Source organism: Egretta garzetta, unplaced genomic scaffold, assembly GCF_000687185.1.
Source record: "Egretta garzetta isolate BGI_Z169 unplaced genomic scaffold, ASM68718v1 scaffold71, whole genome shotgun sequence".
Lineage (NCBI taxonomy): Eukaryota > Metazoa > Chordata > Aves > Pelecaniformes > Ardeidae > Egretta > Egretta garzetta.
The window spans coordinates 822627-833732 of record NW_009258618.1 but is presented as its reverse complement, the minus strand read 5'-3'; the positions used below and the strand labels follow the sequence as shown (position 1 = coordinate 833732).

Here is an 11106-nt window from a genome sequence, read left to right as displayed (position 1 = left end):
GCCCCTCCTCCTGTTGGCCACACCATCCCTGATACAAGCCAGGATGCCGGTGGCCCTCTTGGCCACCTGGGCACACTGCTGTCTCCATTCAGCTGCCTGTCGACCAACACCCCTGGGTCCTTTTCCATCGGGCAGCTTTCCAGCCCCTCTTCCCCACGCCTGTAGCGTTGCATGGAGTTGTTGTGACGCCAGGGCAGGACCTGGCCCTTGGCCTTGTTGACCCTCACCCAACTGACCAGGTCCCTCTGCAGAGCCCTCCTCCCCTCCAGTGGATCCACACTCCCGCCCAGCTCGGTGTCATCTGCAAACTAGCTGAGGGTGCCCTCAATCCCCCCATCCAGATCATGGATAAATATGTTAAACAGAGCTGGTCCCAACACTGAGCTCTGGGGGACACCACTTGTGGCCGGCCGCCAGTTGGATTTAACTCCCTTCACCACAACTCTCTGGGCTCGGCCACCCAGCCTGTTACCCAGCAAAAAGTGCGTCTGCCCACACCATGAGCTGCCAGCTTCTCTAGGAGAATTCTGTGGGAGACCGTGTCAAAGGCCTTGCTGAAGTCCATGTAGACACCATCCACAGCCTTTCCCTCATCCACTAGGTGGGTCACCTGGTCACAGAAGGAGAGCAGGTTGGTCAGGCAGGACCTTATGTTCCTACCTGCACATCAGCTCAGAGGCACCAGGGAAAAGAGGGTGGGTTGGTCCCTGGAACAGATTCTGCCCTGGCTCCAAGCAGTCTGCCAGAAGGGGTGATTGTTGGTATAGGCTTTCCCTTTTTTTTTTTTTTTTTTAATTGAAAAAGAAAGAGTAATGGGGAAGAGAGAAAACTGGCCCAGGAAGCAGCAGGAAACACGTGTATGGAAGAAGCAGTAAGGCTCCCGGGCTGCAAGGCACTACAGCAGTCTCCTATAAAGCAAGGCCAGCTACAGAAAAAGGCTGTGGCAGAAGCAGCCAGCTTACACTCCTGCCAGACACCCACACAGAAACCAAAAGGAAGGAGGAGATGGCAGATTCCAAGGAAAGGAGCTGTTACGGAGTCCAGGCCGGCACTGTTGGCACACAGTCCCTCCCCATCCACCACTAAGGCAATGTGGTGACGTCTGAGCCTGCTGAACTTCAGCTCCTGCCCCAGAGCTCTGCTTCTGGGAAGCCAGTCACTTCTCCCACCTCACTGAAGGGCTGCATGCCTTGCGTGAACGCTAGTTTGTATTTCAGTCGGATGGGGTCCTAGGAGAGAAAAGAATGGAGAGAGGGGCACGTCATGGCTGCAGATTCCTGGGTCCACTTCAGCCTCACCCCTGGCAGCCTTGCTGCAGTGACTCGCCCCCTGAAAGGGGACGCTAATGCTTCAGCCATGCGGAAGCTCTGCACAGAATAAGACCTGGATCCTCGTAAAGATATGTGAGGAGCAACTGGGAGACCTGTACAAGCCACCCAAGAGCATGCCTGGCAATCCAGGTCTGGCCAACCTTCCAAGTGACAGAGTCAAGAGACACCAGTCTTCGGTCTCATAATTGTTCATCAGTGCAACAGAACTGCCACCCTTCACTTGTGCCTTGGTGTTCCATTGGTTGCAAACATCTCCACAGCGTCTACACCAGGATCCATCGCTGCAGGCAAACTGAAGCAGAACTGCGCAGGCCCCTGCAGCCCATTCCGTCCTTCAGATTATAGCTCTGGAAAGCTGTTTCGGTGGGAAAAATCCCTTCTCAGCACAGCCCAGACTGCTCTGTCTCTCCCCTGTATCTCCCCGCTAACGATATTCTCCCCGTCCTTCATCAAACACCCCACCCGCTACAGTGACATTCCAAGCGCTCCACCAGCAGGCTCCACCACCGCCCGTACCTTGTGTGGATTGGCGAGCAGCAGGACCTGGGATACCACTGTGGGGGGGAGAAGAGGGCTGAAGGCAGGCAGCTCGGAGCCGGATGCTGGCTGTAACTTTATTTTCATGGTCTGAAAGAGAAAACAAAGGGAATGCTTTTTGGTCCGCAATGGAAAAGGGCTGGGAACATTACCAAGCCACAGAGCTGATTAAAGGTACGACAACCAGATTTTGCCATTTAATGAAAAGCATGCCTTTCCACAGCCTATGTCTAATGGCACATATACTCCTCAAGAGACAATTCTGTGCTGCACATACACAGGCAGAATGAGTGCCTTCCCCAGCAGGCTAAAGCCGTGTGTCTGGAGCCTGGTCTAGTTGTCTCGAGGCCAGGGGTGTGCCCTGGCACTGGGGCCACAGGCACCACCATACCACGGGTTCACCGTTCAGAGAAAGTGAGCCATGCAATTTCCAATAAGCATGGCAAATCCTAAGCAAGAAATGGCAAACCCTCTCCACTGGACATTTCCGAGTGGTTCCGCTCTCTACTACTCATCATAGGCTTCTCACCTTTGGGACTGCAGCCTGGAACGCTATGTCCTTAATCGGTTGAGCTGATGTGCTCAGCATAGAAAGAACCATCACCAGCACATCTGGTCGGCCAGGAGCCGGCTCCCTGGAGAAATGGAGCATAGCCTTGAAACCATTCCTGTCGTACACAGTGAGTGGACAGATACTGCCTGCAGGAGACAAAAGGAGAATAAGGAACAAAGCATGGATTCCCCTCCCTTCTGAGGGCGGAGCAGTGAAGATGGGATAAAGAACAGCAAAAAGGAAACATGCATACAAATTTTTACTTCCTCCAGCAAGCTCACAAACCAAGCAGCACACAGCACCTGCCTGTGATTTACATTTCACCTCTAAGACCGAGAAAGGAATCTGAATGTCTAAATTAGAGATTTAGCACCTCAGTTTTCAACAGTCAGCTAGAGACATCAGGTATGGATCCAACAGAGATATGATGGGAAAAGCAAAATGCAACTCACTGGCACACACAAGACTTAGCCCTTTATCACTTTTGCCTGACAAATCCACACCTATCCCCATCCAGCACTTCCAAAACCTGTTAAATCCTTCACTTGAGAGGCTGAAGTCAGAAGACAATCGGGTCAGAATGTCTTTGCGCTTGTCCTCTTCCAACAGTAGCGATGGCCGAGGCTCTGCAGTCCTCTTAACAGGACGTGCCCTGCCCTGAGCCACTGGGGTGCCAGATGCCCAGGGTGACACTCTGAAGTGGCCACAGGGCCGGGCCATACAGTGTTGAATCGAGAAGCAGAGGTGGAAAGAACAGCTGCCACCCATAGATACCTTTTAAGCCTCTGGAGATGAACTGCTTGAAAGCCTGATTAAAGGTGCTAAGGGCAAACAGTTTAAAAGCACGTCACGAAGGATAGCCAGGGCAGGAAACTCCTGATTACTGAGGAGGGAGGTCAAGGACATTTCCATGGTACAATCCCTAGCACTTGCTCAAATTCTCAGATACATTAAATCCCTCACAGAAGAGTCATTACTTTTCTTCAGCAAACCCACACAGCATGACATGGACTAGATGACCTCTAGGGGTCCCTTCCATCCCAAAACATTCTATGATTCTATGAAGCTACCTCAGCTTGCTCCCCTGCAAAAATCACACAAGAGCTCTAGTAAGCAGAGCTGCGGCACAGAAATCATTGCACTTACTCGGCGTAATTGAAATTAAAGGGACAAAAAGGTTTTCTAGAGAAGCGTCATGGGAAGCTGGATGCGAAGAGGCAGCAGGCTTCAGCTCGTAGCCTAGGCTGGAGAATGAAGTATTTGCCATTGAGCTATTTGGAAGATCTGGGAAGGGCAATTTCATTGGTGATAAATCCCTGGAAAGAAAAGCATGTAGAAAGCTTATATTAACTGGGGAGACTACATGGTAGATACCATCTTCTGCTGTGCCCATTTTGTGTTCCCAATCCCTCATCACTTTTAGGTGTAAAGGAAAGTACAAGCTTATGCTCTCTGAGTTCTTGAGAAATTAAAAAACTCTCTATTTTATATGGAAGAAGCTGCTGTTTCAGCATTCATTCAGGCAGACTTTGATTTCTGTTACTAACACAAAACTGTTTCAGGGCTTTAGAAGTCTACCCTCCCCATGCATGGACTTTCTGGAGCTCTAGTCTGAGGTTAAAATAAGTCCTAGCTCAAAGGCAATGCAGGAAGCTGGGAATCTCCAGGAAAATTTCTGTATTATGGCAGACTGGACAAGTGTATCGTGACGGTCCTCTGCTCTGAAGATCTGTGGATGATCAATTTGGTTCAGTAACTGTTAGGCTTCCACTGAATGCCTGGAAACTACTTTGTTGCAGCTTGAAGAAAGCTGGGGAAAGTATTTTTGAGTCACAGGTTATAAAAAGACCTGACTGGAAGGTTTTTGTTCCTTTAGCTCAAGATCACCTTGTTACTAAGCCATGGGATTTATCTCCCCCAGTTTCTGACCCATGGAAGGTCCTAGTGTGCAATTACACAAAGTACAATTAACAGGTACGAAACTGCTGCTTAGGAGGCAATGTGTGGATGGATAGTTTGCCATCACTACTCAGTTGTAGCTGAAAGGTTTTCCTAAACCTCACTGCTGTAAAACAGCATTCCTCATCTCCAAAGTCCGTCTGTGTTATGCAGAGTTTGCTTACAAAGATAATGTCTTGGTCCTGGATGGTGGAGAGAGCTGGCCCTGAAACTCTGTCCTCTCCGACTGGCTGTCTTCCCAGCTCTCCTGCAGCCTCAGCGGTTGAACAGCACTTAGGATTTCACTGTATCCGTTGTGTACAGCAGTCTGAAAAATAAGGCACTTCTGGTTCATGCTACAGAACATCAGCAAAAATCAGACCTGTTCCACTGAAAAGACCCTCATTTTTTAATAGCACTCCTTAAAGTAGAAAAAAATGTGAGTAATCTGGTTGCAATCTGCAACTGAGAAATTCACTGCAGAGCAGGAGGGTTCCGGTTTCCCTTCAGAATGGAGTGGCATTAAAAAAGGCTGCCAGAGGAAGCTAGGAGACCAAAAATCCGGTCTGATGTTTGTCCTTCATACATTACAGACTAACATACCTGAGCATCACTCACCTCTGCTACGCCAAAATCAGGTGGTGGTTTCTGTACAACAGAAGAGTTGCTGAGACCTAAGAAAGATGCCAAAATGCCATGGATCAAGTACAGAAAACAAGAGGTTTCCACAGGTTCTTCCTTTGCTGTCTAACAGCAGTTTGACTACAGCCTGGCACCGTTAAAGAAGCCACATTCTCAAAAAGTGACGACTCTGGCTGAAAGGGTCTACTTTTAGGACCGATATTAAAGTCAAAGATCTCCTCTCTTTATTAAATGCCACGAACCCTAGTAACAAGGGTAGCACTGTACTGAATTAAACCTACAAACCTAATGACTTGAACTCCTCATCGAGCAGACAGGTAGAGGTTGTGCTGCTGTGGCGGGAGGCGGTGGTTATGTTTGCAGATGGGTCTGTAGGAGACTGGGACGTAGCCTCCAGCTCAGAGAAGTCAATCAGTGTATAGCTCTTCATGCGTCTCGGGGTTGTCCGGCATGCTTTGGAAAAAGCAGAAAGAGTTAAAGAGAAACCTCCTGAAAGGAATGGTGTATTTATGGGTACAGGCATGCCCAAAAGGACTTATCGGTGAAGAACTTCAGGAATATTTTCTATCAACCATATGTAAAAGAAAATGATGGTCACGTAATAGTTTTCCTGTGTTACAGGATCTTCTCCACTTTTAGTCTCCGAGAAGCACTTCCCTTCCATCTCCACCCATACATGACGTGCAGGAGCAGACCTGTTGTGGAACACTGCAGGATGTCCTTTACCTGGCACATCGGCAGAACTGGTGGCTGAGCCTCCTCCACCACCATTCTCCTGGCTGGCTACACCCTGCCGGTACTGTCCGAGCACCTGTGAAAGCTTGTCATTGGCCTGCAGTATCTCAGCTGGAAAACAAGAGAATAAACAAAATATTAACATTCTAACGTGAGGGTCAGTTCCACAGCAAACTGCTTATAAGAAAGGTACAGCGCATCTAAGGACATGCCTGGAGCAAAGTCCAGTGGGGCAACCTGTCCTGGGATCCTGGCTGGTTTTTGCTTCCATTTGCTGAAGTGCAGCATTTTGCATGTCCACCTGCCAATTTCAGGCCTCGCTCTCATTTATCTTTGATCACTTTGAAATCTGATCCGACCTCTAAAGCACTTCTAGTTCCTGCCATTTCTTAGGCACTTTGTTGTTCTCCGCAAGTTTTCCAAGTGTACTCGAGTCTGTAATCCAACGCTCCCCAGCTGAAGAACCCTGGCATTCGTGGGTATGAATGAAATGTTTGAGGCACAGCTGAGCTCTTAGGGTTGCTGTTTAAGATGTCTATTCAGCAAGGCATCACTTCAGTCAGGTTTTCAAGGCATAAGGACAAGACTGTGAAATGCAATCCTCAGGGAAGGGTGAAATTTCACAACTGTGGAATTCAAGGATTCTGCTCATATGACCCTCCCCAGTACACTACTTAAAAAATTCAAAAAATATTCTCCCTTCTGTGTTGATAGACAGGCAGAACTTCAATCTCTAGAGAAAAGACCTCAAAAGCCTTCAGTTCACTGAATGTTAGAGCTCCAAAAACTCTGGCAACTACCTCGGCTGGAAGAAACTGTTTAATTTTGGGCTGCAAGTGCAAATTAATAGCTTCCTTGGAAAGGAGTGGGAGGAGACTTATGCTGCTTCCCATGGGCATGGCTTAAAGGTGAAAGTGGAAAGCTTTGCCAGCAGGGCAGCAAGTGCCTAAGCATTCCCCCTCTCAGAGGAAGGGCGTACCCCACTTGTCAAGGGAAAGGTAGACAAACTTAACCACAAAGAGATCCAAGGGCAGCATTGGCTCTTACCTAGAGCCTCATCATCATCAACTGTCTCACTGGCAAGGCGAAAGAGCAGCGGCCTGAGCTTCTCACAGCGTTGAAACAGAGTCTATGGAAGGAAACGTTTCACATCATTGCTCGGGAGATCCCAGACACTCTCGCACTTCGCTGTCCCTGTGATCACCTGTAATTGATGATACGTCTAGAACAGGAAGATGCACTTTCTGCCCAGGTCCAGACAAAGGGTATTAATGCTGCATGTTGCTGCTCTCTTAAAAACCCACAGTGGCCTGGAAGTACAGACACTGGAACAAGGAGGCTTTGCTGCTATCTTCTCAGCAATCACATCCTCTCTATGCATACAGGCGTAAGACAGATCAGTGTAAAATTACTCTATTTACAAGTACCTAGGAGTGAATAGATCAACTGCAGTACTTGGAGAAGTACTATGATCACCAGTTGCAACTACCATCAGGCAATGCAAAGCTGCTTACGGCTCTCTTCTCAGTGTTTTAAGAAGCGAGGAGGCATGGAGGAAGCCACCTTTTCAGTCTGAAAGTAGGGTCTTTTCCATCTACAGCAACAGCCCTCCTCAAAGGGATCTATCTCCAAACTCTGCCATCACATACAGCCACAGGAGAAGTTCTCACCCACAAAAATTCAGTTGTCTAAAGTTTTTTTAATTTGAGAGTCTGGTAGGCATCCTAGTGGTGTTTCAGGTATTTGGAGGCCATAAAGCTATTCTGACAGCCCTATTAGTGACATCAAATGTTTCCTCAATTCACTGATAGTTATGAGCAGCCGCAGACCTGTGAACCCTGAGCAGAAAAAGGGCAATCACAGAAACCATAGCACAAGCTGAAGAACCCACAGCTTTGAGGTCCTCTGGTCAGATCTGATCACACCCACCTAACCATGCCCAAGCTCAAGGGGATTCCCATGCGTTATGCTACTACTGGAGGAAGAACCATTTCCCCATAAGATACCACAGGAAAAGCAGCCAACCTGGACAGAAACTCAAACTGGCACAGCAGGAGACGGTTCCATTCCCACTCCCATTACACTGACAGGAGCAGCCATTATTCATCAGATATGTTGGAAACTATTTGTTGTGGTAACGCTGTTTCCCTGGCAGAAGCCAAGTGCACCGTGCTGCCCTTTGAATCCTGTTGCCTTGGGCCCTCCCAGCCATAGCCAGTCAAAAGAACCTCTTATTCAGGAAAAAAGAGCATTTACCTGTAGGGTCTCCTGGTCAGATTTGGACAATTCTTGCCTCTTGTAGTTTTCCAGTAATTCATCCATACGTTTAACATTCTCGGAAACCTCACTGATGGTGTTCACTCTTCTGGACACCTTAGCCGACTTTTCTTGTTCCTTTGATGAAAACCAAAATAAAAGTAGATGATGATTTGGCTAATGCAGCCAGTGCATGTGCTCAGCTGGGTCAGTCTGGATCACACTTGTTGGGGAGTTGCTTCCTACCAGTATCTTACTGCAAGTAGGGGAGGCACAAAGCAGCGCGGGTAAGCACTCACCCCTGCCCGCCCCCAGCTCCAGTATCACAGAATCACCGGATCCCAGCATGGCGGGGGCTGGAAGGGCCCTCTGGAGATCACCCAGTCCCACCTCCCTGCTCAAGCAGCCTCACCCAGAGCAGGGTGCACAGGGCATCGCCCAGGCGGGGGTTGAATATCTCCAGAGAAGGAGACTCCACAGCCCCCCTGGGCAGCCTCTGCCAGGGCTCAGTCACCCTCAAAGTAAAGAGGTTCTTCCTCACATTCAACTGGAACCTCTGATGCTTCAGTTTGTGCCCATTGCCCCTTGTCCTGGCTCTGGGCACCACTGAGAAGAGTCTGGCTCTGTCCTCATGACACCCACCCTTCAGATATTTGTACGTGTTGATGAGATCCCCTCTCAGCCTCCTATTCTCCAGGCTAAAAAAGCCCAGCTCCCTCAGCCTTTCTTCGTAGGGGAGATGCTCCAGTCCCCTCATCACCTTTGTAGTCCTCCTCTGGACTCTCTCCAGTAGCTCCTCACCCTTCCTGAACTGGGGACCCCAGAACTGGACACAGTGCTCCAGATGGGGTCTCACTGGGCAGAGCAGAGGGGGAGGATAACCTCCCTCGCCCTGCTGGCCATGCTCCTCTTGATGCACCCCAGTATCAGTGCTGCACCACACCTCCCTGCCCAGGGTGAAGATGGAAACCTCCTGCCCTTCCCAGGGCACCCCAGCCAGGGTGCTGGCACACAAGAATTCATTTCACCACAGGCACGAGTAAGACTTCAAAACTAGGGTTGGGAGTTGGTGGCTCCTGCCATACAGAAGGACACTCTCAAAACAACTGCAGGGATTTTGTTAAACTAGACTGAATCTCCTATCTATGCAGAGAATTGGGGTGCCCTTTCCAATGGAAAACGAAAACAGACACACCAGATGGTGCACACACACATTGCTTGTAGAAAAGAGGCAGTTCAGTACAGATGGGGCTTGTTTCCACCTGGGAACTGAGTTTATTTTTGGAAACTTTCTATCGCTAATGCAGCACTACTGCCAGGATCCCAGTAAAGCGGAGGTGTCCCTCCATACAGGCTCCTGGGTGTAACTATTCCCTCTTCCTGGCAGTGGCGTATTGTACAGAAACAAGCGAAAACAATCCCACACTGTAACTTTGGAATAACAAATACTGAAAATTGCCGCTCCTCTGGGGCAGTTTAAACAGCTTGCCTGAGACTGATGTTGCAGCAAGGTTCCCGGCACCATGTCTTCGTGTTCCCTCCAATACCAATAAGGTGGTGGGCACTATGGAGCTCAGGGCCCGCTGTCAAAAACTGAATTGCCGAGTCCCCTCCCACCCTCCCCGGCTGCAAATGCGGCTTCTGACCCAAGGAGCTCCCTACCTCTTTAATCATGCTCTTGATCAGACGGTTGGCAGCCTGCAGGTCTTCGGAGTGGCTGCTCTTTAAAAGCCTTGCTAAGAGCTGTTGAGGGGAGAGCACAGGACAGCAGTGAGCAGCAGTCTCGAGGCACTACGCTGCAGACACACATCACCTAAGAGCAGATACTGAGACACCCGGTGTCATAGCAGTTTCTATACCCCTGAAAATATGTGGGCTCATGTCCCATAATCTAATCCAGATTATATTGCTGCATTTTACAGCTGCCTGCACACGCTGCTTGGCTGTTTGGGACTAGGAACTCTGGCTCCACAGAACTTCTGTAAAACCCGGAGAAACACTCCCTCGGGAAAGTTTAATGGAAACTGGTGGATTTGGGTTAAAAAGTTTCACTTTTTTTTTCACCACACAAAAATTTCTGACAAAGCATCAAAGAATTCTGCAGCTGTTGTACAGCACTAAGTATTATTCTGAAAACAGCCTGTCTGAAAGAGCAAAAGCCCCCAAAATGTGACTGAGCCTGTTTTCTTATCAGTACTAATCAGAGTGAGGGGTAGGCATGAAAACCCTAAGGTTTACCTTGGAGTTCTCTTCATCTGTGTCAAAAATCGAACTCTCAGGTCTCGGAGAAGGGGGAGGTAAAATTTTGTCTTCTGGCAATTTGGGGTCTTCTTTTACAATGCCTGGAATGGGTAACAATATTTGTTCAGTGCTGCTCGAGCTGTTAAAACACCAATGCCCCTCAGTGCATTGGATTTTGCACCTATTTCCTTCACCCCTCCCCAGAACTTTACAGAATGAGATGGAGAAGCAAGGAGTTGCCTTAGCACATGCCCAGACAAAAGACTTCCCTTTCTGCCTCAAATTAAGGACAGGCCAAATGAGATTTCCAGGGTAGAAAATAAAATTCGGATGTGCTGAGCTCCTTCTGGGTGAACTGCTAAAATTCTGCCATCGCAAGAGCACTGGGAGCACCCCAGTATAGGCCACAATCAGTACGGCCATAAAACATAGGGCACCAAACACACACAACCGAGCACCAAAGGAGCCCTTAACATTACCGCTGCCTCTGTGCCCAGCACACCTGCACCCCTGCTCAGCACCCCAGCCCGTGGCAGCAGTGCAAAGGAAAGGCAGTGACGGCAAGGAAGGTTTCCACTGCAGGACTCAGAGGAAAGCTCGCAGGGTCATTTGATGCTCAAAGATGCACAAAGCAAACCTGGTGGGAAGCATTTAAAAATAGATTCCCTAACTCCCCTGAACTTCCACAGAAAGGGTTACAGCATTTTCTTAGTTCATAGAATCATAGAATGTTTTGGGTTGGAAGGGACCCCTAGAGGTCATCTAGTTCAACCCTCCTGCAGTGAGCACGGACACCTTGAACCAGACCAGGCTGCTCACAGCCCCGTCCAACCTGGCCTGGAATGTTCCCAGGGATGGGGCCTCCACCACCTC

General features: G+C 49.1%; 2 protein-coding genes across 3 annotated transcripts in view; both read right to left on the bottom strand.

Annotated features, from left to right (window-relative positions):
* The window catches only part of COG7 (component of oligomeric golgi complex 7), a 23467-nt gene extending 22902 nt beyond the window's left edge, over positions 1 to 565 (bottom strand). Inside the window, exon 1 of the mRNA XM_009648087.2 lies at positions 499 to 565. Within this exon, the coding sequence (XP_009646382.2) occupies positions 499 to 565 (67 nt within the window). The remainder of the gene's footprint in view (positions 1 to 498) is intronic.
* A 278-nt stretch (positions 566 to 843) lies between these two features.
* The window catches only part of GGA2 (golgi associated, gamma adaptin ear containing, ARF binding protein 2), a 15432-nt gene continuing 5169 nt past the window's right edge, over positions 844 to 11106 (bottom strand). For both annotated transcript variants that reach the window (XM_009648109.2, XM_035903551.1), the window contains 12 exons: positions 10231 to 10334; positions 9655 to 9735; positions 7993 to 8130; positions 6784 to 6865; positions 5728 to 5847; positions 5287 to 5454; positions 4978 to 5033; positions 4545 to 4687; positions 3568 to 3737; positions 2398 to 2567; positions 1848 to 1958; positions 844 to 1229 (listed from right to left, as the gene is read on the bottom strand). In XM_009648109.2, coding sequence (XP_009646404.1) covers positions 1119 to 1229; positions 1848 to 1958; positions 2398 to 2567; positions 3568 to 3737; positions 4545 to 4687; positions 4978 to 5033; positions 5287 to 5454; positions 5728 to 5847; positions 6784 to 6865; positions 7993 to 8130; positions 9655 to 9735; positions 10231 to 10334 — 1454 coding nt within the window. In that variant the 3' untranslated portion in view covers positions 844 to 1118. The remainder of the gene's footprint in view (positions 1230 to 1847; positions 1959 to 2397; positions 2568 to 3567; positions 3738 to 4544; positions 4688 to 4977; positions 5034 to 5286; positions 5455 to 5727; positions 5848 to 6783; positions 6866 to 7992; positions 8131 to 9654; positions 9736 to 10230; positions 10335 to 11106) is intronic.